Source organism: Peromyscus leucopus, chromosome 15 (assembly GCF_004664715.2).
Source record: "Peromyscus leucopus breed LL Stock chromosome 15, UCI_PerLeu_2.1, whole genome shotgun sequence".
Lineage (NCBI taxonomy): Eukaryota > Metazoa > Chordata > Mammalia > Rodentia > Cricetidae > Peromyscus > Peromyscus leucopus.
The window spans coordinates 81,566,071-81,592,001 of NC_051076.1; the positions used below are offsets into that span (position 1 = coordinate 81,566,071).

The following is a 25,931-nucleotide window of genomic DNA, read 5'->3' on the forward strand; positions in this document are numbered from 1 at the left end:
GAGTAGGAAAGGAGAGTCCTTTATTAATTCAAGAAGGGAAAGAGGCTGGGTGGTGGTGGCACACACCTTTGATCCCAAGCACTCGGGAGGCAGGGGCAGGAGGGTCTCTGAGTTTGAGGCCAGCCTGGTCTACAGAGAGAGTTCTAGGATAGCCAGGGCTACACAGAGAAACCCTGTCTCAAAAAAAAAAAAAAAAAAAAAAAAAAAAAAAAAAAAAAAAAAGGAAGGAAGGAAGGAAGGAGAACCAGAACCAGACAGAAATACTGGTGCTCACAGCCACCTTGTTTGCTTTACGCTTTTAGAAATTTTGTGAAATTCTCGTCCATGTGAAACATACCCAGAAAACTTTCTGTTAAAGGTATTAACTTTTTATTGTTTTGAGTGTTTTGTGGTTGTTTGTTTGTTTGGTAGGGCCTCACTCTATAGCCCTGGCTTGTTTAGAGCCTCCTGCAGTCCTCCTGGCCTTAGCCCCTTGCCCCAGCTCCAGGATAACAGGCATGGGCCACCATAGCCCACTTGGTTTTAGCTTTATGAGTTACTTCTTATACATCCTACCACATCTCTCAAACTATTCCTCTACTGAAATGATCACAACATTGAAAAAAAAAACATATTTGCTCAAGCCATTCAGGTAACTTAAAAATATAAATTTAAAAATTCTTAAATCCAGAACTATATAGTATTTGGCAAATATCAACATCAATACACCTGTCTACACAAGAGTTTGAGAAGCTAAGGAAGGATTACATTCTGCTACATAGAAGTATTTAGTCAGCAATAATGGGAAGCTCACATAGCTACAGGAGATTCTAATTACAAAGGGATAAGAAATGTCTAAGATGATGGACAGGAGGCCAGAGAGATAGATGGCTTTGTCCGTAAATGGCTTACTCACACGCATGAAGACCTGAATTCAGCTGCCTAGCACACCTGGAAAGGCCAGGTGTGTACTGACAGTACATGTCTCAAGGCCTAACTCTGGATAGTGGGAAACAGATGGATCTCCAAAGCTCACTAATCAGTCTATCCAACTGGAGAGGTCCAAGTTCAGTGATTGACTGTCTCAAAAAGTAAAGTGGAGAGCAAAGAAAGCACCCCACATCAACCTCTAGCCTCCTCACACATGTGAACATACATGTGCACACAAACTTACACATATGAATACTCCACACACAAAAGGTCATGGGTGGACTATTACACAATGAAAAAAAAGTACTGAAATACAGTGTGATGACACTGTACCTCAAAAAGGTATAAAATTATCTCTTAATCAAAATTCTTAGTTTTTAAATAGAGAGAAAAATACTAAATTCCTATTTTTTAATGGTAGGAAAAGTAACTAATAATTTTCACCAGGACTGAAAAGATGATCAGCAGTTAAGAGAGCACTTGCTGCTCTTCCAGGTGACACACATGACAGCTCATAATCATCTATAACTCTTCTTCCGGAGGATTCCACACCCTTTTCTGGTCTGTGCAGGTACCAGGCACACAAGTGGTATACAGACAAACATGCAAGCAAAAAAGAAAAAAAATCCATACATATAAAATTAAAAGAATAGAACTCACTGATTTCATATTAACTGTCTGGTGTTTTTTGTTTTTTGTTTTGTTTTACTTTTTACTCTTTTTGGCTCTTCTAGGGGGCCGCCACCCAGCTCCCAAATCAATCACACATGGAGGCTTATTTTTAATTATACATGCCTGGCCTTAGCTTGGCTTATTTCTTGCCAGCTTTCCTTAACTTAAATTATTCCATCAACCTTTTGCCTCTGGGCATTTTCTTTTACTTCTGTATATCTTACTTTCACTCTTACTCTGTGGCTGGCCCCTAACATCCTCCTCTCTTTGCTCTCTTGCTCCCTCTTCCTCCCAGATTTCTCTTTTAATTTTCTCCCCCTGCCAGCCCCGCCTTTCCTTTCTCCTGCCTTGCTGTTGGCCATTCAGCTCTTTATTAGACCATTGGGTGTTTTAGACAGGCAAAGTAACACAGCTTCACAGAGTTAAACAAACACAATATAAACAAAAGTAATGCACCTTAAAATAATATTCCACCGCAGTCTAGACTCATCCCACAGGGCAGGAGAAGTCACAAGGTGTGGGTGTGTTCTATGACCTGGAGTTCAAATGAGCTTGTGAAAATGAGCAGGTTCTTCAGGAAGTTGGTGATGCCAATTGAGAGGTATTGATAAAAGAAAATATCAAAAGACATGAATTCCAGCCAGAATAGCAAAAATAAGCAATCTTACAGAGCCACATGGGCTCCTCAGCTTCCCTTTCCTGGAGGCAGGGAGCAGCACAGGGCCTTGGCAAGCTGCTGAGCAGGAACAAAGAGGGACCACAAATCACCAAGGACTGTTCACTTCCGTCAAGCTTTCCCGGGGACACTTTTGTTAGATCTGCAGGCTGACAATTCGCCCTGGGCACTTTATGTCACAAAGGGTAAGACAGACTCTCACAAAAGGGCTTCTCTCCAGGCCTCAGGGTTTTGCCTGAAAGCAAGAGAAAATCTTATTTCCCAATCTAGGTGCTGAGCCAAACCAATGCACCATGGCTGCAGCTGACACACCTTCTAACCTCTCTCCTTCCTCTGTCTTGTCCCTGCCTCCCTGTTTACTTCAATCCAAGAAATTAATTCAATGGTTGGGGCTTCCATTTCTTTCTCCACTTGCATTTTTCTTTTTCTCATTTTTAATCCCCTAATGCCTTACTCCTTCAGATAATACTGCTCGGATTCTAACCAGGAGATCCGGCTTTCGGCAGCAGGAGCAGAGCGTTTTCTACCTGCCCATCCTCATAGCAGACAGTGGACAGCCAGTTCTCAGCAGTACCGGCACACTCACCATCCAAGTGTGCAGCTGCAATGAAGATGGCCACGTCATGTCCTGCAGCCCAGAGGCCTACATGCTCCCAGTCAGTTTGAGCCGGGGTGCTCTCATCGCCATCCTGGCCTGCATCTTTGTCCTCTTAGGTGAGCTGGTGGCTCCGGGTGTGCGTGTGTGTGTGTGTGTGTGTGTGTGTGTGTGTGTGTGTGTGTGCATGTGTGTGCATGTGGTGAGGGGGGGAGTCCATATGCTTTTAGACATGAGTCAGTTAACCTCCTATGGCAGCTACTCAGAACTGGTCTTCTTCTGCCAAGCTTACTTCAGAAGGCAGTAGAGTGAAGCTTGGAGAAAAGTACAGAAGTTGATGACAGTCCCTTCCCTCAAGGCCTCTTTGGCAAGACTAGAGCAGATGGGTTGATCAAGGATCTATTGTAGGTCTGAACACCATCCTAGGCACTGGGATTAATGAGACAGAAACACCCTGGTCTTCATAGTTTATTTCATGTGACACAAGTTCATATTGACATGCTAGAACCAAAATTACATGGGAGAGGATATGATAGTCATATCTTCAGATCCATTTCTAGTAAGTAGCTAAATCACAGAGATTGAACAAAAGGTCCAAAGCCAAATGTCTGAAGCAAAGCCAGCTCTGACAAGGAGGTCCCCCTTCCTCGGTGGCACTCTTCTCCTGGATGTTCATGCACAGATGCTATAGGTAGTTAAGTGTTAAATTCCCAGCTCTGTTTCCACAAGGAAAAAAAATATAATGCACTAGGAATTTAAATTAAAATAGACTTACAGGCAAGCATGTATATTCTTGATCTCTACTTTAACTAAACCCAAGACACAAAGTCATACCAAAGAAAGAAATTCACTGTAGAAAATGTCAGTCAGCATTGCATTGACTTTCTACGTAGGGTTGTGGAACAGACTTCTCAAAGTACATTTTAAAATATAATGTGGGCTTTGGAACATAAATAACCCTCCAGAGACAGTTGTTATGGCTCCTGGCCCTTGGCTGTATGGACAAGTAAAACCTGCCTGTAATTCCTGAAGTGTCCATAAGGTGGCACTGGGAGACCTTGAGTGCAGAACAAGAAAAAAAAATTTTTTTTTTTCCTCTTTTAAGTAACCTGCTCCTAGGAGAAATTTCCAGGGTGGCTGGCCTTGCTTCTGTCTTTGGAAAATGCTGTAAGTTCATCCTGGCCCACAAAGAGCCAACATCACAGAAGAACTGATTTAAAGAGACTGGCTCAAAGTGCTGTGCAAGAGATAATTTAGTTTGTAAACTAGGACCCATCTTTTAAACTGTACAGAGTCAGATGTTTCCAGAAGCCAAGGTAAACATGAATGTCATAAAATCCCACTAGGTTCATGCTTGTTTACTTCTAAAAGAGCACAACCCAGGTTAAACACAATCCACACAACTCCAAGGTTGATTTGTACACACACACACACACACACACACACACACACACACACACAGATAATTAAACATGTTCATGTTCATTTGGTCATTTGGACAATATTTACTTGGGGGTAGACTTTTTTATGCATTGGGCATGTATGCAGTTATGCAGTTCCTAGAAAATCGTGTGGCCCTGTACACCACATCTACAGAACATACAGCATCAGCCTTCCCACAACTGATATTTTTCTCTCTGAACTCGGACATTCTTCATCTGAGTAGAACTGTTTTTCTCAAAATTTCATTTTAAGGCATAATTTAATGCTCATTATTTATAACAGATTTTATGTTAAAAAAAATAAGGCAAGTTGATACTTATTCTTCAGGAGCTGACTAGTTCTACATCTGCCTAATTCTGTAGACCTATCAGAATTCTCTCCAGCATATACTTAGAGATTTTGATGGGTTTTGTTTTTTGTTTTATTAAATATAGGTTTTTTTCTTGTATAATATATTCTGATTATGGTTTCCCCTCCCTCTTTTCCTCCCAGTTCCTCCCCATCTCCCTCCCATCCAGATCCACCCCTTTCTGTCTCACATTAGAAAAGAGGCTTCAGGAGGACAATAACAAAATAAAATGTAGTAAGATAAAAACAAAAGCAAACACTTTGGAATAAAATAAGACAAGCAGAAGGAAAAGAGCCCAAGAAAAGGCAGAAAGAAAAAAATACAAATGCAGAGACACATTCATTCCTATACTCAGGAAACCCATAAACACATAAAATGGAAGCTATTATTTAAATGCAAATGGCCTGTGGGGGAGGGGAAAATACAAAAATAGAGATAAAATAAGTAAAAATTAAAGAAATAAAATTTTACAATAAAAGGCCCTGACATGACTTTATAAGACAAGGAACCTCCATAGATGCTGTTGAGTTCCCTTTCTGTTGGCCATCTCCTCTGGTCATGCAGCCGACTGTAAGAGTACTTTTCCCTTGAAGGAAACTAAATTTTCATTTTCAAGTGGTTATCAATTGCAGGTAGCTTCTGGGTTAGAGACTGGAGGAGGCATGTGTCCACTTCTTTCAGCTCTAGGATGGGACCGGCACAGGCCCTGTGCATGCTGCTTCAGTCTCTAAGAGTTCATATGAACTTTTATCATGTTGATTCAGAGAGCCTTGTTCTCCTGATGTCCTCCTTCCACTCTGGCTCTTATTCTGCCTCCTCTTCCTTTGAGTTCCCTCAGCCCTGAGGGGAGGAATTAGATGAAGACAACCCATTTAGAGTTGAGAGACCCAAGGTGCCTCCTCTCTCTCTCTCTCTCTCTCTCTCTCTCTCTCTCTCTCTCTCTCTCTCTCTCTCTCTCTCTCTACTGTCTGGCTGAGCAAAGCACTGATCTATGAGTATAGCAAAATGTCATTTGGAGTCATTTTACTGTTACATTCTTTTACTACTACAACAGTAGTATTGGTTTTTTACCCTAGGTCCCTGGGCTATCTAGTCTCAGGTTCTTTTCAACCAGTGTCAGGAGTATCATCTCATGGAATGGATCTTAGGTCAAATAAGATATTGGTAGGTTATTTCCACAGCTTTGTGACACTATTGCACTAGCACATCTTGAAGAAAGGACACCATTACAGACTAGAGGGTTTGTAGCTGGGTTGATGTTTACCTCGCTCCTTTGGCAGCATTCAGTGTACCTTCCTGTACCAAAGACACTAGCTCTACTTCTCCATGTTCAATGAGCTGTGTTTGTATTGTCTTCGGCAAAGAGGTCTTGCCATCTATATATGGAGAGTAGCCTATAGACTTGGCAACAGCTTGGGTTGTTTGGGGATTCCTATGGGACCTATCTGGCTAACAATTCAATTAGATGCAACCCATTCCCAGTACTTCATTTGGTGACAAGGGATAGCCAGTTAAGGCTGTCTCCCTGATTGTTTGGCAATTTTTTTATCACATTTATTTATGAATATATTTTAGGAAATTCAACTGTATTAGGCTTCCATACTGCCCCTCAATTGGCCCCTAATTTTAGCTGTCTCACCCCATATTCCCTCCTTAGTCCCCCTCTCATGTCTCCTTCCCTACTTGATTCTCCCATTCCAGTCTGCCCTGCCTCCATATCCATCCATAACTATCTAATCTATTCCCTTTCCTAGGGAAACCTATGTGCCTCACCTAGTTCCTTATTCTATACCTGGCCTCTGTGGTTCTATAGATTGTAGCTTGGTTATTGTTGACTTAACAACTAATATTCCATGTAAGTGAATGCATACCATATTTGTCTTTCTGGGTCTGGATTACCTCATTCAGAATGATTTTTTTTCCTAATTCTATTCATTTACTTGCAAATTTCATTTGTTTAATGGCTGAGTAATACTCCATTGTAAAATGTATACATTTTCTTTATCCATTCTTCTATTGAGGGATTTCTTGGTTGTTTCACCTTCCTGACTATTGAGTAGAGCACCAATAAACACAGTTGAGCAAGTGTTTCTGTGGTAGGATGAATCGTTTTGGTATATGCTCAAGAGTGGTATAACTAGATCTTGAGGTAGATTGATTCCCATTTCCCCTAGGAACTGAGACACTGATTTCCATAGTGGCTGTACAATTTGCACTCCCAATAGGAATGGATAAGCGGTCTCCTCACTCCACATCCTTGACAGTATGAAATGTCCCTTGTTTTATTGATCTTAACCATTCTGATAGTTGTAAGATGAAATCTCAAAGTAGTTTTGGTTTGCATATTTCCCTAGTGATTAAGGTGTTGAACATTTAAAGAAATGTTTCTTAGCCATTTGAGTTTCCTCTTGTGCCCCATATCTTAATTGGGTTATTTATTTTCTTGATATAATTTTTTTAGTTCTTTATATATTTTGGATATTAGTCCTCTATCAGATGTATAGTTGTTAAAAATCTTTTCCCATTCTGTAGGCTGTCATTTTGTTCATGTCCTTTGCCTAACAGAAGCATTTCTGTTTCATGAGTCCCATTTATTATTTGTTGATCTTAGTGCCTGTACTATTGATATTTTGTTCAGGAAGTTGTCTCCTGTGCCAATGCATTCAAAGCTATTCCCAACGTCTTCCATCAGGTCTAGTGTGTTGGGTTTTGTTTTTAAGGTCTTTGATCCACCTGGACTTGAGTTTTGTGCATAATAAATAGCCATTAGGATTATTGTACATGTAACCATACAGTTTGGCCAGCACCATTTACTGAAGATGCTGTCATTTTTACATTGTGTAGCACTAGTTTCTTATCAAAAATCAGTGTACACAGGTATTTTCACCTGGGTCACTCTGGGTCTTCAATTCACTTCCATTAATCAGCTGTGTCAGTACCATGCAGTTTTTATTACTAGAGCTCTGTGGTACAATTTGAGGTTGGGATGGTGATACCTCTAGCCGTTCTTTGATTATTCAGGATTGTTTTAGCAATCCTGGGTTTTATGTGTTTTCATGTGAAGCTGAAGATTGTCCTTTCAAGATCTATGAAGAATTGTGTATGTATTTTGATGGGATTGCATGGAATCTGTAAGTTGCTTTCTGTAGGACCATTTTGACTATGTCAATCCTACTGATCCATGAGCATGGGAAATCTTCCCATCTTCTGATAGCTTCTTCAATTTCTTCAAAAATTTGAAGATTTTATCATACAAGTCTATCATTTGCTTGGTTAGAGTTACCTACAGATGTTTTATATTATTTGAGGCTGTTGTGAAGGGTGTTGCTTTGTTGATTTCTTTCTTAGTCCATTTGTCATTTGTGTATAGGAAGGCTACTGATATTTGTGAGTTAATTTTGTTTCCAGCTTCTTTGTTGAAAGTGTTTGTCAACTATAGGAGTCTTCCTGACAGAATTTCTAGGTTCACTTATGTATACTAATATATAATTTGCAAAGATGTTTGACTCTTCCTAATTTGTATAACTTTGATCTCCTAAGGTTGTCTTATTGCTGAAGCTAAGACTTCAAGTACTATATTCAATAGGTACAGAGAGAGTGGATAACCTTGTTGTGTTTCTGATTTTAGTGGAATTTGAGTTTCTCTCCATTTATTTGTATGTGGCCTATGGAATAGCTATAAACTGCCTTCATTATGTTGAAGTATGTCCCTTATATTCCTAACCTTTCCAGGGCTTCTTATCATGAAGGGGTACTGGATTTTGTCACAGGCCTTTTCTGCATCTAATGAGATGATCTTGTAGTTTCATCTTTCAATTTGTTTATATAGTGAATTACATTAATTAATTTATGTATAATGAACTATCCCTGCATCTCTGGGATATGCCCACTTGATCACAGTAGATGACCTTTTTGATGTGTTCTTTGATCCAGTTTGCAGGTATTTTATTGAAATTTTTTGCATTTACGTTCCCAAGTTAAATTGGTCTGTAATTCTCTTTGTTTGGTCTTCATGTGGTTTGAGTATCAGGGTAACTGTGGCTTTGTAAAACAAATTGGGCAATGTTTCTTCTGCGTCCATTTTGTGCAATAATTTGAGAAGTATTGGTCTTAGCTCTTTTTTGAAAATCTGGTATAATTCTACACTAAAACCATCTGGCCTTAGGCTTTTATTTTTTGAGGCTTTTAATTACTGCTTTTATTTCACTAAGGAGTGTAGGTCTATCTAAATTGCTTATATGATCTCAGTTTAACTTTGGTAAGTGGTGTATATTGAGAAAATTATCCACTTCTTATAGATTTTTCCAATTTGTTGGAGCACATGTTTTTGAGGTATGTTCTTATAATTCTCTGGATTTCCTTAGTGTCTGTTGTTATATTCCTCATTTCATCTCTAATTTTGTTAATTTAGATCTTTTATGTGTCCTTTAGTTAGTTTGCATAAGGCTTGGTCAATCTTACCTTCTCAAAGAACCAACTCTTTGTTTCATTGATTCTTTATATATATATTTTTATATCAGCCCTGAGTTTGATTATTTCTTTACCTCTACTCCTTTGGGGTGTAGTTTTATTTTTCATTCCAGAACTCTCAGATGTGTTAAGTCACTAGTATGAGATCTCTACATTATTTTCTGTTTGTTCTATGTAGGCACTTAGTACTATGAACCTCCCTCTTATAACCGCCTTCATTATGTCCCGTAAGTTGTTGGGTATTGGTTTTCATTCAATTATAGAAAGTCTTTCATTTCTTTCTTGATTTCTGTCTTGACCCATTTTTTTATTCAGTAGTGATTGTTCAGTTTCCACTAATTTGTAAACTTTCTGTTATCTTTTGTTGTTGATATCCAGTTTTAATCCATATTGGTAAGACGGGATGCTATTTCAATTTTTCTTTTATATCTGTTGAGACTTGCTTTGTGTCAGAGTATGTAGTCAATATTAGAAAGAGTTCATTGAGCTGCTGAGAATGTATATTTTTCTGTAATGTTCTTCTGTAAATATACTTGGTTTATGACATCAGTCAGCCCCAGCATGTCTGTTTTTGTCTGGTAGACCTGTCTATTGGCAAGAGTGAGGTACTGAAGTCTCCCACTATCTAGGATCAATATGTGATTTAAGCTGTAGTAGTGTTTCTTTTATGAACTTGGGTGCTCCTATGTTTGGTACATAGATGTTACAAATTGCAATGTCCTCTTGGTAGATTTTTTTACTTTGACAAATATACAGTGTCATTCCTTATCTCTTCTGATTAGTTCTGTAGCACTGACAGTGTCTTGCTACATTGCCCATACACGCCTCAAACTCCCAAACTCCTATGTTATGCACTCCTCCAGGCCTAGACTAAAACCACATACACATACATTCACACACACACACACACACACACACACACACACACACACACACACTATGCCTGGCCACTTTAAAACTTTTTCCACTTTCTTTCCTAGTATCTTTTAAAATACCTGTCCCTACCATTACCATATGATGTGAGTGACTTCCTTCTCAATATTTCCAGCAGAACTCAGGAGCCTTGTCTTTGTACTTAATAAAGCAACAGTTGTGACCCAAAGACAGCCTTTATTGGTGTGTATTAATGTTAATCTCACTAACACTGCTACTTCATAAGGACAAGTTCATATTATAATTGTTATAATCAAAGTTGTTTCCTTGTTGCTTAGCAGAGCCTTTAAAAATATATGTTTGCTGGGCTGGAGAGATGGCTCAGAGGTTAAGAGCACTGCTTGCTCTTCCAAAGGTCCTGAGTTCAATTCCCAGCAACCACATGGTGGCTCACAACCATCTGTAATGAGATCTGGTGCCCTCTCCTGGCCTGCAGGGACACATGCAGACAGAACAATGTATACATATATATATATATATTTGCTATCTCACAAATATGAATGTTCACTTAGAAATCCATTTTTTCTATGCTGTCTTAAATTCAAATCATGCTCCAGTCTTTCCCACTAAGTTCAATTCTCCTACCCAATTCCTTAGAATCCTATTGGTCTCTTTTCCTGAAAGCCTGCTGTTCTTGATCAAGCCTCATATTTTCACACATAGAGAAAATATTCAAGAGTATGTCAGTATTTATTTTGTCACCAATTAAGTACATTCACAAAAATGAGGTATTAACATCATTAACTGCAATTTGTGCTCATCAAAAACTTTAAATCTGTTGTTGTGAGCTTTCTTAGTCAGTAATCTCTTAGCTCACAGATGACAATACACCACCATTGCCACCACCCTGGATAAACCTGGGGTTTATTTTGCAGTGTTGTCAAACTGTCACCAGCTGTAACAAAGCACACTAGGAAAAAAATCAATAGCAGTTCTATAGCTGAAACCTCAACCCACTTCCTGGAAAATGTTTTCAGTTACAAAGATAAACAGTTCAATGGGATTATCTCTATCTTTCCTTTAAACCCCAGTGAACACACCTAGGGAAAAAGCATTTGTTGGGATAAACTTTTATCCAAACCTTCAAGAGCACATCTAACAATGTGGCACTTCTTTGGTACCATACTGAACTATATAAAACATCACTGTTCATTCCTTCTCTTCCATGAAAACCACTGGCTCTGGAAAGTCACAAATACCCCTCTAATTAAAGGTCTTGTTGAGGAATCTGAGGTTACAGGGCTTGGTCATTTATGCTTTTAATAGTATTTTTATTAATTTTTTTGAGAATTTCATCTACTATATTCTCATCATATTCACCCCTAAAATCTCCTAGATCCACCCATTCTCATACCACCCCCAACTTGGTGTCCTTTTAAAAATAAATAAATATCCAACCACTCCAATTTGTGCCATCCACATACTTGAGTGTGGAGCTATCCACTGGATCAAGGTTGAACTACTAAGAGCCAAACTCCTGAAGAAAACTCCAGAAATTATCAACTGTCCAAAGCTCCTCAGTTAGGTTTGTAGTCTGATAACCCTCTTCCCACAAAGCTTAGTTTTTGAAAGAGGCATTAAAAAGACAATTACTTTTGCTCACATCTACCTTATATGTCTACATTCATTCTTTGTCAATATATAGTTGTATTTATAGTAGAATCCTATTAAGATGCTAATGCAAGAAAGCAAAATGTCTGCATTCCGACAATCTCACCTACATGACATATTTAGATTACAGTAAATGTATACTACACTCATTATTCTATAAGCAGGATGCACGATCATATCTTCCACAGCAGGGCACCGTGCTTTGTGTCATCGTAGTAGGATTAGTTTGCTGTGTGTCTATATACAGTTTCAAAACAATAGGCTTCTGCGAAGCTATGCAGCTTCTTATGAATGGACTGAGGAAACACAAAGTTTCATTTACCCACAAGGCGGGAGTGAGGATCAGGCAGACGGGTACTAGTTAACTCCCTGAGGTTCGAAACACCCAAAACTGACCTGGCTGCCACTCTGAACCCTTCCTGTCCCCGTGTTTAATAACGCGTTCCTGGGGGCTGACGCGGGCCGTTCTTTGTGTTCCCGGCAGTGCTGGTGCTGCTCATCCTGTCCATGAGGCGGCACCGGAAACAGCCCTACATCATCGACGACGACGAGAACATCCACGAGAACATCGTGCGCTACGACGATGAGGGGGGCGGCGAGGAGGACACGGAGGCCTTCGACATCGCGGCCATGTGGAACCCGCGCGAGGCGCAGGCAGGCGCCCCCAAGACGCGGCAGGACATGCTCCCCGAGATCGAGAGCCTCTCCCGCTACGTGCCTCAGACGTGCGCCGTCAGCAGCACGGTGCACAGCTACGTGCTGGCCAAGCTCTACGAGGCCGACATGGACCTGTGGGCGCCGCCCTTCGACTCCCTGCAGACCTACATGTTCGAGGGGGACGGCTCTGTGGCTGGCTCGCTCAGCTCCCTGCAGTCGGCCACGTCGGACTCCGAGCAGAGTTTCGACTTCCTCACAGACTGGGGGCCCCGCTTCCGGAAGCTCGCAGAACTCTACGGGGCGTCGGAGGGGCCTGCGCCCGTGTGGTGACGGAAGCCGGGAGGCAAACGCGCATCCAAATGCAGACGTTCTCAAAGGCTGCTTCTCGTGCACGAGGTGTGGCCACCCCAGGAGCAATATTGTGCTGGTCGGCGAGGATGGGAGTGAGTGACCGAGCAGAGCTCTCTCTGGATCAGCTTTACTTGGTTAGACTAAGTTAAATAGTCAGAAGGAAACCCAGGAAGAAGAGGGTAGAATCTCCAGTTACCTTTTTCAACATTTTTTTTTCCTGACACTGTATTCAAAGGCTTGAAATATTATAAACAAAGCTTGGGTTTTTGTTTTGTTTTGTTTTTTGTTTTTGGGTTTTTGTTTGTTTGTTTGTTTGTTTTCTTTTCTTTTTTTTACATATTCACCAAGGCCTTTGACATTTTGCCACCACGAAAAGTACAGAGATTGCAGTTGAAGGCAGGGATCAAGTCCTACTCTAGAATCTATTTTATCTTTATTCTCCATTTCAGATTGTTTTTCCGGATTATGAAATCAACACACACACACACACACACACACACACACACACACACACACACACCACTAAAAAATTATTCCTCAGTGAAATTGTTCTACTTGTTCTAAAATGGATAGTATTTCATTCAACCCTTTTGAGACAAGGTTAAGACTGGGCCTTGCATGGGGGATGGGTGGGAAGGGTAGGGGAAGGAAGAGACATTGACTTGTGCTCAAGTTCAACAGCTGAACTAAGAGTCGGCAGTACAGCTACTCCAGTGTCAATGAGTTAGAGTGCACTGTTCTCCTCTCAGCTCTTTATGCCCCTGCAAAAGTCAGAATGAAACCGGAAAAGCTGCCTCTTTTGCACTGTAGATGTCTCTTCCATGTGCCAAATGTGGAGATTAGATGCAACAAACGAAAGCCAAATAAAAAGAAGTATCTGATAAAAGCATGGGTTAGAAGGCTTTCCTAATCTGTGTAAGGTCAATCCAAGGGATGTTTACATACTGTAGATAACCTACTTGAACAAAACCAGTATTATAGAAAAGAAATGGATGTAAGAGAATTACATGTAAAAGTTTTGTATATTTGTTAATAATTTTGTTAATAAATATGATGTACTACATCTCAGTACCTTAGCACTTCTTTTAATAAAAGCTAAATAGAAGGAAAGGTGAAGTTTACGTTTGTTTCATTGCTGAGATCTGTGATCCTGGATTACCCACAGGTTATCCGGATTGGGACTGATTCATTACACAGAAGCACTGTCAGAGATGCATGAGATTGTCATTCTGCTTTGATTGCTGACCAGATTAATGATATGGTTCAAATAGTTAATGTTTTAATGACAACCTCGTTATTATATCTGAAAAAGGCCAAAAGACTATTTAATATTAATGACACAATCATGAATTTTGCTTGTATTTTTAATTTTGTGAGAGGTCATATAACAGCAGAGGTAAAATATTGTGTTATTTTCAATTTTATTTCACTGCCAAATCGAATACAAATCACTTTATTCACTGTAGGAAAGCTCACATGGGGTAAAATATGGGAGGGGGCATATGTTATTCACCTTTTTCCCTATAGTAGTTAAAACAAGTAGTATATAATATATACCTAACTGTATCCTTTATATACATCAGTTTAACAAGTGCTTAGTTAACATAGTTGGAAAAGATCCCTTTCTTTGGCATCATATTACTGAAGAATTGCTACACAGTTATCAGGAAAATTGTGAACAAAACAGTCTTCTGATAATCTGGATTATAGCAGTGGCTGTCAGATTTTACCATGTATCAGAATCAAATGCAGGACTCATTGAACTCACCCACAGAATTTCTGATGCAGTAAATGTGAAGCTATTTGCCATTGTAACAACTTACCTGGTAGTACTGATGCAGCTGGTACAGGAACCACATTTTGAGAATATCTGATATACTGCTCTGTTTCTCTGCCTCCCTCCCCCCCCCATTTCCCCTTCCTTCCCCTCTCCTTCTTCACTCCCCCCACTCTCTCTCCTATCTATTTTCTCTCTGGAAGATTTTATTACCATCCCACTTGAGGCCTACTCTATCACCATAGTGTTGTTGGTAATTTCTTCTAATAACAAAAATCATTTTTCAGAAATGTACAAGAATAGTGATCAAAGACTTCAGAAGACAGATGAGAGTCTTGCAGCCAGTGGGATATGATTCTGTGCTCATCACATGCTATACTAACAGCCCAAGTCTCATCTGCATCGTTTTGTAGATGAACTTTTACTGCCCATGAAAGGCAAGCAACTCTCACTGAACCTCCTTGAGAGTGAAGTGCAACATAAAAATACATTTAACAAAGCAAGAGAATAAAACAGAAACGTACCCAAACTAGATTCTCCAGCATACTGATTTTGTAAAGTTGGGCAAATTAACCTCAATAACATCCTTTCTTTCTTCCATAAGCTCTGAGTATAATTTCACAACTGTTTCATTTTATGTTGCATGCTTTACAGCTGTTACCTTAACCATGGAGGGTGGGGAGAAGTATCATGCCCCACATCCTGTGAAGTCAGTCCCCATGATAATGGGCATGAAGTGATTAAGCAATTCCCTGTGTCTTTTAGTTCCTGGGAGGATGCTTAATAGTGTGATACAGGAAGTTGAAAGAAGCCCACAATAGGAGATTCACTGCAGCTCATATTGTAAACTGAAAGAGATTCTAGACCTCAAAATGGATTTGAAAAAATCCCTTTCTCCTACCATAGTGAGCCACCATGCTGCTGCCTCTTACTGAGGGCAGGAAAAGACAGTAACTAAGCAGCAGGTGGTGTGTTCAGGCTAGTCCAGAGAGCCATTAAACCATTCCATTTCCTTGTTAAGGGTGAGTACAGTAGCCTGTGGATGGCAGACTGAGGGAAGCAGGGCATCTGTATGAGTCAACTGATTTCATACTCAATCTAAAACCACAGTCTCAATGAGAATACAAGCAAAAATTAAAATCACAATAATTTTTTAATCAAAAAAAAAAGATGTTTCAGCATAGCAGACAGCAAAAAGATGAAATGGCTCACACAAGAAAGAAACTAAGTTCTGAAAACAGAATCATTAGAAGTAAAAATCAGGATAAGCACATTGAATAATGTACAACTAAACCTTGATAGCAGAATGCCCAAAACATTGAAATAGCACTAGGACTTTTACTAACAGAAGTCACACTACACAATAGTTCCCATTATGGATCAGTTCACTATGAAGTCCATTTGCTGTTTCCCAGATAATAAAATGCATTTTAAGAGGTTACTGTAAGTAACAAAACTTTTGTTTCATTCTTAAGAAGATACTCATCGCCGGGCGGTGGTGGCGCACGCCTTTAATCCCAGCACTCGGGAGGCAGAGCCAGGCGGATCTCTGTGAGTTCGAGGCCAGCCTGGGCTACCAAGTGAGCTCCAGGAAAGGCGCAAAGCTACACAGAGAAACCCTGTCTCGAAAAACCAAAAAAAAAAAAAAAAAAAAAGATACTCATCATATAATAGACCAGTCAGCCTCTTTATTAAACCAATCTGAGTAACAAATTTTCACAGTGTACAAAAGGATTATTCCACAGAATTCCCCCCTTTTTGTCTAATTAACAAAGGAAAGTTTTAACTTTAACATAGTAAAATTATATACAACCAAAACAGTTATCAAGAAAGAATTACAGTTACAATATCCAGTACATTTGTGTTTGGCAAAATCAGAGAAAATATTCTATTATCTATCTTATCTTTGTGAGTCTAAAGTTTCATATCTAATTTACCTTTTTATCATAGCTAAAGAAAATTTTAACTATGAATATTTAGTCTTCAACTCCATCAAAGACCCCAGAAGAGTGAAATGTTACCTAACAACAAGGACATCTCATTGCCGGGACAGTCACTCAAAGTTCTGCAATGTTGTGGCATCCATGTTTAGCCTACAGGCTTAGTATATGTGACAGACATTTCTGAGAAGCAGGGAATTTTTAAGGACTGTCCTACTTTATCTTAGCAAAGTTTGGCAGTTGCTTTTTTTTGCATCCTGCTGGTCCAGTTTGGACAGTATATTGTCAGTGATTGAGGCAAGGGCAATTTCTTTGCCCAAATGGCTAGCTTTTGCCATAAAGAAAAACAAACTCCATGTAGAGTTTCTTCAATGCCTATCATCTTCTCTGAAGTAGATTGGTGCTGCCAGGAGCAGACATGTCTCACTGTCATGTAAAGCTTTGGGTTATTAAACATATTAAATGCCGTATTCTGTAGGTCTTTAAAGTATTTGAAGATTATTTATGTAAATATATCTGTGTATAACCTTGAAAACATATCTAACATAAATATATGTTTAACTATTATAGCTGACTATTAATCTGTATTTTTAATTATACATTTCATTTTTAAATGAGTTACATAAGCACAATAACCCAAACAAGAGTAGAAATATACGTATAATATAACAACATTAATGTTAAATTTGTATCAATATACAAAAAATCCATACCAACATAAAATATTTAAGACTAGTAGTTGCTTGTTTGGTTTGAAAGTAGATTCAATAATCTCCCTTTTATCCTATCATTTCTATATACCCCTTTTTCTTTTCAGAAAGACATCCTCGAATCTGATCTCCTTTGTTCAGTTTTTTTCCTGACCATTACCAACAACTTGTAACCAAACCCCTTAAATGATAATAAATACCCATAACCCATCTTTTGGAAATATGGATATTGTTCTCTAGACTACTTCCTGTTGTTTGGGGGTACCGATAATCTTTGGGGGAACCTTGAATAAAATCAAGGTAATTGTTAGGTCTTGGCCTGAGTATTCTGTGAGGTTGGATCTATTCAGCCAAGAGCCTTGAAACTGTTCTGAAGGCTGGATCACCTGGGCCATCCATTTTCATTGGTGTCTGGTCCCCTTGTTCTGAAAATACAGAAACTTTTAAAGGTAACATGCATATTTACATTAATACAAGTATAGACTGCATTGTATACAAGTCAGCCAAAGATGATTTTTTTTTTGTTGTGTGTTTGAGCAGGTAAAATACACATCATGTGTCTTGTAGTACTTCTAGATTTATTTCTTTATGTCTATAGTCAGGATTTCGGGGGGGGGTGTACTTTCTTTATCAAATATGATCATCTTTAACCTTGAACAAATACAGCCTTTTATTTTTTTTGTGGAAATAAAAGCAAAACCTCTTCCACAAAGTAGTATATGTTTTGACTTCCATTTTGACATCAAACCATTTTTAAAATATATAGGTTGGTTTAAGCTTTTATAATCAAATGTGTCTTAGCAGCTGTTGTTTCTTTATCAGCCATCAGAAAAATCTAAAGACATCGCAGAATCCAGAATCTCTGTGTATTTTCCATCTTTATGTAGTTTATTTCTTTAATATTACTTTACTCTCTTCTTAAGGACTTTATTATTTTAGAACTATATATACTGTCTATATCTTCTTTGTTTTCTCCCAAGCCTATGTATATTTTTTAAACACAGTGTAACCCTTTTAGAGTTTTTTTTTTTTCATCTGAATCTGTCTTTACTGCATATCTTTTCTATCTGCATGAGCAAAACCCCAAACCCATCACAAAATGTGCTATCAGAGCTTGTGCTGGCAGCTTAAGCCCACAGGCAGAGGTTGAAAGATGCCTCTGTATGGCGGCTCATATGAGACACTCCAGGAATGCGTCATGGGGCTTAGTTCATGGCACGCTGCCAGCTGCCAGGAGATGTATCTCTGTACTGAGGCTAGTATGAGAAACAAGAGATTAGGAAGCTGAGTTTGACTCCTTTTTGTGTATTTAAAACCTTTTTTAAACTTTCTTGGGTCTTATGTGGATCTTCATTGTTTCATGTTGAGTGCCATTTACAGGCAGACTTTTCTTTCCCTCCCTCCTGTTCCCAAACAACCAACACAGAGACTTAATATCAATTGCAAATGCTCAGACAATAGCTCAGTATTGTTACTAGCTAATTCTTACATTTTAAATTAACCCATATTTCTTATCTACCTTTTGTCAGGAGGCTCATGGCTTGTTAACTCATTTCCTACACATCCTGCTTCCTCTGCATCTGGTGGCATCTCCTGAGCTCCCCCTTCTTCCTTCCTCCCAGCTTCTCCTAGTCGGGCTCTCCTGCCTAACATTATTCTGTTCAGTTATTGACCAGTCAGCCTCTTTATTAAACTAACCTGAGTAATATATTTTCACAGCATACAAAAGGATTATTTCGCCAGGCGTTGGTGGCGCACGCCTTTAATCCCAGCACTGGGGAGGCAGAGCCGGGCGGATCTCTGTGAGTTCGAGGCCAGCCTGGGCTACCAAGTGAGCTCCAGGAAAGGCGCAAAGGTACACAGAGAAACCCTGTCTCGAAAAACCAAAAAAAAAAGGATTATTTCACAGCAATATTGTTTTATGGGATGTATTATGGATTAAATTATACATACACACCTAAGATATGTTCATGTTCTAATCTCCTGTGGTTGTGAACTTTTTTGAAAACAAGAGTTTTATTTATAGAAGTAATCAAATAAAAATAAGGTCACTCTGAATTCAGATAGATTCCACCATCCTGTGCACCTATAAAAAGTGGGAGATTTGAATATTGAGACAGAGACACAGAGAGAATATATGAGGATAGGGACATATCAGAGTGGTATCTCTTCAAGCCTGTCATGGGCCACAAGAATATGAAATAGGAGTCCAGCTGTATATAATAAACTATATCTTGATTGACCAAGGAGTTCTTCAAGAGGGAAGCCATTTATCAAGGAATATTTGGTGTTATTCAGCTTTTAATATATATCAGCTGTCTTCTGCTATGAAATTTTTGTGCACTCATATACTACTAGGCCATATTACAAACAGAATAAGTTTCTCAGATCTACTGCTGATCTCCTGCAGGCTGAGGAGACAGGCAGACCTTAGAGGCATAGCTTTGTTTCTTATGCAAATGAAGCTCAGACCATCCTTTTCCTTCAGGCCTAGTAGCATTGCAGAGCTATTGACTCAGGACAATAGGGCTTTTTGCATAACCAGGTGCAGTAAAGACTGGAGGGCAAGGGAGAAGGCAGAGTATTTGTAGAGTGTGGCTCAGACCATGGAGTGAGGAGCAAGGAAATATTTCTGCAAATTTGAATCAGGTCAGGAGAGAAGGGAGAGGAAAGTTGGAGGACAAGGGAATAGGGGACGAAGATGAGATCGAAAGCATAAGGACTTAATTTATTACTAGGCCTACAAGGGGACAGAAAAAGAAGGGACAGAGAGGAGCTGAATGTGAGGACAGAGCTGAAGCTGTGTAGATAGAATTTTGTCTTAGAGAAATAAAGTAAACAGATGAAAGAGCATGGTGTACATAGATTCTTTTCCCTCAGATAACCCCATGCCAGATGTAATGTCTTTCCCAGGACTCTGGGAAGGATTTCTCAGGGCAGGCCCCTGGGAAAATTCTAATACAAGCTGAGGGATGCCAAGGCTTGGTGGCAACCACTCAATGTTGTGAGAGGGAGAACATCCATCTGGGGCCCAGAAAAAACAGCTCTATCAGCTCCTTGATCTCCAACTTCCGGCCTCTAGTTCAACAAGGTAATAAAATTATATTGTATTAAGTAAGCCAGTTTATTCTAGCTTCTCTAGTTTATAAACTTATATAATACATGTGTAAATGTATATGGCACATTTTAAAATCCATTGTAACATTAAAAAGACAAGAACAAGTCCTTTACCTGCTCTTGTCACTTTGAATCACAGCACAGGTACACATATATACACAGCAGCTTACCTATTAATTAACCAGTATGCGTTTTGTAGATTTTTTTTTCCTCTTAGCCCTGACATATGGCTTAAGGGGAGACTCTGAACATGCCACTGTGATCTGGCAGGACACGATGGCAGCAGTCTTCTACAGCTGACTTGGCAGTGTCTGAGCAGCATTCCCGCTGTTGCAGGCAGGGAGTGGGGTAGAATGCATCACCAGATGGCTGAGGGATACTTTCATTTATGTGACTCCACTGTTATCGACCATGCAGGAAGTCACAGAGAGTGGAGAAAGGACATCATGCCTGCAGGAAACAGCACTGGTGTCCATCGGTACTCAGGTACAGCCAGAAGACAGTGTTTGGAGGTTCCTGGCACATATGGCCCACACTCTGCTCAACTGTGGGACATATGTGCCAGGCCCATCGACTCCCCCTTGCCATGACTCTCAGCAGTAAAGAACTACACTGCAAAGTGAAAGAATTAACCTTCAGAGCCCAGTCTGTGGGGTTTCCTTCTGTCTCACACTTGGCATCTCCTTTCTGCCCCCAGTAGCCTGATGTAACCCTCTGCTGTTTTCCTGCCTGGTCCATATGCAATGAAATCCGCTCATTCTAGTCACTATCTGTCAGTAGTCTACTGTGGAGGGCAGTGCTAGTGGTCTGGTCTGGTACTTGCAAGAAATAGCCTCATCAACCTCAAAACTCAGTATTTGCCACCTTCTTGATAGTGACTGGTGGACTTCATGATGGTTGGTGCACAACGCAACTCTCTGAGAGGCTCTGCCTGTAGGTGGATATTGATTATACTCAGAAACCTCAAGGGTTCTCACGAGCATGCACCAGGCTGATGTTCGTACTCCCTAGTTGCATGGTTTAGGGAAAACAATGAAGAAAGAGACTGGCAACTTTTGAGCACCCGCTGTATGGGTGACGGTGCTAGTTGCTTTTACACGCAGCAGTGCCATGTTAAAGTGAGTGAGATGACTCAAGGGATCAGAAGTGCTTGTCATGCAAGCCTGATGATCTGAGTTCAGTACCAGGCTCCCACAGTGGAAAGAGAGAAGCAACATTTGAAACTTGTCCTCTGACCTCCACAGGTGTGCTAGAAGGCACACACACACACACACACACACACACACACACACACACACAAATCAAGACTTTAAATTAAAATGACATTCAAAAAATAAGCATGGAAAAGAAACACAAGAAATATGTGAAGCATTCATTCACCTTGGATATCAAACTACTCACTCTTCCAACAGTAACAGGGGAGTTGATGACTGTAGCACTGACTTTGATATTCTTTCTATAATTTTAACTCTGAGGAACAACAAATTGACTTTAACAGTACACAGCCAAAACCAGGTAAGGACACCTGCCACAAATCATCTAAGAAAGAAGTGACCACGCTGCCCATTCTTATGCTTTCTCCAGAGAGCATGATTCACTACACTTTTGTCCAGGTTAGCTTTGACTGTCAGCTTAGAGTCACATGAGAAGGGAATCTTAATTGAGTGGTTACCTAGATGAGATTGGCCTGTGGGCATGTCTGCAGAAAACTGACTTGGTTGCTAATTGATGTAGGAGGGCTCAGCCCACTGGGGGCAGCACCATTCTTTGGGCAGGTGGTGGTCCTGAAGTGCATAAGTAAGCTAAGTAAGTGGGAGCCTATGGTGGAGCTTGAGTTACTTCCCAGATTCCTCTCAGTGATGGGCTGTGACCTAGAAATGTAAGGCAAACAAACCCTTCCTCCCTTAAGTTGCTTTTGGTCAGTGTTTTTTATCACAGCAACAGAAAGGAAACTACAACACTGCAGAGAGTATTTCTTTTAATGGATGACATCAAACAAGGCTTCCTTAACAGAACCTTATATAATCCTAGACAGCCTCCTCTTGAAAAAGCAGAAAGCTATTTCTGGAGGGTACTGGCATACTGCCACATTACAGTATGCCCCATTCCTACAAACAGGATACAAATGACCTGTAAACTCAAGAGCACTTGCCACATCCAGCTCCTACATGGATCTGAGCATATGCCATGAACAGCTCAGGCACATTTGGCAAAAGATTACTTTTGGGACTTGGCAGAAAAGCCTTCATCGGAGGTTTTTAGTCATGGTCTCTCTGACAGCACCTACTGTGACACTGAGCAGGTAAAGTGAAAATAACATATCCAACTTGGAAGGTCAATTCTGTTCATATTTCTAATCATTAGACACACAATCACCAAGGAGATCCCTGTTGCAATTTCCTGCTGTGTGGGTAGACTGTTCATTACTTAAAGTTTCATTTTGGAAATCTATGACAGTACTGTACAAGTAGAAATCCTGAGACTTGTACCAACTGGAACATTTGTTTTCCAAAGGAAAGAAGGCAAGTGTGTTTATCATTTCGATTATTTGACTTCTTGGGACAGAAAGCTGGTGTTTCTCCTCCTGCCACTTAAATGCCATCCACACTGGTAGAGTGCACCAGATGATCTGGAGACTCCACTAAAATAGAATTTTGTTAAGATTTATCCTTTAGTATCACCTTGATGTGTATCTCTTCTGATGAGACGTTTTCCTATGGGAGAAAAGAAAATAAGGGAAATTTTGTGTTTATGAGAAGAATCTTAAGGTGATAGAAATAGAAACTCCTAGCAGAAAAGTCTTCATAGTGTCCCCCAGCAAAGCACAGACTAGAGTTTAAATAAGGCAAAATGGGACCATCTACATGGGATTCTAATTTCCAATCAAATGTGTTACTTGACTGTTCTTGTCAAAGGACACTAAATGAATAAACTAGAAAGCCAGCAAGTTTAAGTATGTATTTTTATATCCCCTATATTAACTATATATACTCTACATATACTTGAGAGCCTAAGTTATTGAATACTGTTCTTAAGACTATCCAAGGCATGGTCATGTAGCCTTTGTCTTTCTATTCTGAGATGCTATTTATAAATAGTATACTTGACCATGTTCTAAAAGTTTGATCAACACTGTATTCAGTTGTTTGGTCAACATTCCATATTACAGGTGAAATATCTTCTTCTCCCAAACCGAGGAGTAGTAAAGCCAGTACAGTATGTAACCATTCTAAACTAAAATATCCATAACTGAAGAGACCACGGGAGTCATTAGATCTGCTCACAGGTGTTCCAATGCTCCTCTAAGGGACTTCATATTTGCACGAGCATAAAGCTCACACATTAAATATAGCCTAATTTCCAAAGGTATTCAGGTTGAAATGAGGAAACAAGAGTGAGCCTTCATAAGAAGAGAGATTAGCTCATTCTCTTGACCACATGAGTACACAGCAGGACAACAGTTGTGTATAAGCCAGGAAAAACAGCCTTATCAAGGATCTAGTCCACCAAGGCCTCAATCTTAGGATTCCTAGGTCCTAACTGAAGGAAAATAATGTTCACTTGCTTGAGCACCCCAGTTTATGGTAGTCTATAGTGTAGTACAAAGTGACTAAGTAACCCTCTTTCCAGGTAGGACTTCATTTTGCTATTCATTCATAGGTGAGCATTGCAATCTAAATCAAGTTAGCTAATGATATGCATGTGAGTCTTAAGAGCCAATGTAGAATACTACATGTTTTCTTCTCTCAACTACAGTGACCTCTGTAGCTATTAATTCATAGGTGAGCATTGCAATCTAAATCAAGTTAGCTAATGATATGCATGTGAGTCTTAAGAGCCAATGTAGAATACTACATGTTTTCTTCTCTCAACTACAGTGACCTCTGTAGCTATAAGTTTTCTTGGGTCCTGCCTGGCCCTGTGGTTGGGATGAATCTCTCCCTCCCAGGTTCTGTAGCCACTTGGATCCCAAGTAAACACACAGAGGCTCATATTACTTACAAATTTATGGTCTATGGAAGGCCTCTTGCTAGCTCTCTCTTATATCTTAAATGAAACCATTCCTATTAGTTTATGTTTTGCTATGTGTTCCATGGCTTACTAGTCTCCTGGCATGTTGTTCCTTGGGCGGCCGGCTGGTGTCTCTCTCTCCTCTCCTTCCTTCTTCCTGTCTATCTGCTTGCATTTCCTGCCTGCCTCTAAGCCTCCTTGCCATAGGCCAATACAGCTTTATTTATCAACCAATCAGAGCAACACATATTCATATTTGCAGCATACAGAAAGACATCCCACAGTAGACCTCTAAACTCTATTACAAGATGGAGCCTCCTTCTGCTTGGATATCTGAGGTCTGGAGCCTGAGACAAAAATGACAAACATTTGATGACAGAGACATCACAGTTTATAGTGTTAAGCCACTGACCTTTTGGAATTATTCATTATCTTAGCATAACCTAGCTCACTCTGACTAATGCAACAATTGTTAACTTCTCAGAAGATGACTAACTCTAATGACTTGGAGATAGAATTATAGCTACTGATGAAGAGTATGTTTCACCAAGGTAGTGTTTTCCCCAAGAAAAAGAATGAATTTAATTCATCAATTCACCTTCTTTCATTTTCCTTCAACTTCAACAGACTAAGTATTTGAGATTGGAGACATAAAACAGCACTGTAGCTTTGGTCTTTCTCTAACAGCTGATAGTATATTCATCCACCAAACTCCATTTCATGAAGCCTTCTGGTCCATAGATCTCTATTTCTTTGGAACTCTCATATACAGACTTCACATCCCTTGTGGAAATCTGTACATTTGCTGGTGTTGTGATTTGCTGTGCCTGAATGTTTGGAGTTCTCTATCCTTTGGACACAACATTTTCAGCATCCTAAAAATTCATGGAAGTGTATTGAAATGCTCATTATTATTCCATGGCAGATGCCTTCTTTGATTACTGGCTTGTCTTGTATCCAAGTGTTTTAGTCAGGTCATCTAGAGGAATAGAACCAAGGTATGGAGAATACACACACACACACACACACACACACACACACACACACACAAATACATATATCCCTGGGGATTGATGGCTTGTTGTCCCTCTTTCCACAAAGCAGGGTATCTCAGTAAGCCCAACCTAGCACTTGAAGCCCAGAAAGTTCTTGGAGAGCCACTGGTTCCTATTCTATGAAGAAAGCTTGGAAGTCCTGATTCATCTCAGGTGACGAGAGAGAAAACCAAGTGAGTAAAATGTGAGTGTAAACTTCCTTCTGTCATACTCTTTTTAAATCTGGGCTGCTTCTTGAAGGTGCTACCTACAATTGGGGTGGACCTTCCCACATCAATCAGGGCAACTGGGACAATTCTTTAGCTGAGGTTCCCTACCCAGGCGATTCTAATCTGTGGCAAGTTGACATTAAAACCAACCATGGCGACAAGTAAGCTATTCTGAAGAAGTTTGAAACAGTCTTAAAAAGTTCCATTTCCGGGAGGCAGAGCCAGGTGGATCTCTGTGAGTTCGAGGCCAGCCTGGGCTACCAAGTGAGTTCCAGGAAAGGCGCAAAGCTACACAGAGAAACCCTGTCTCGAAAAACCAAAAAAAAAAAAAAAAAAGGTTCCATTTTTCAGTTTTTCTGAACCCAGAGCAAACCTAAGTTGCCTCACCCTATCCCCTGTTTCTCCAGAGTTATGGTTTGGCATGAGTACTCCAAAGACCACGCCTG

General features: G+C 39.9%; 1 protein-coding gene across 2 annotated transcripts in view; it reads left to right on the top strand.

Annotated features, from left to right (window-relative positions):
* Cdh20 (cadherin 20) overlaps window positions 1-25,654 on the top strand; it is a 259,456-nt gene extending 233,802 nt beyond the window's left edge. The window contains exons 11-12 of one of the 2 annotated variants that reach the window (XM_028883402.2): window positions 2,720-2,971; window positions 12,143-13,186. In XM_028883402.2, coding sequence (XP_028739235.1) covers window positions 2,720-2,971; window positions 12,143-12,645 — 755 coding nt within the window. In that variant the 3' untranslated portion in view covers window positions 12,646-13,186. Of the gene's footprint in view, window positions 1-2,719; window positions 2,972-12,142; window positions 13,187-25,325 lie in introns of those variants that run through there. The other variant, XM_028883403.2, reaches the window with a different exon arrangement.
* Window positions 25,655-25,931: the final 277 nt, after the last annotated feature.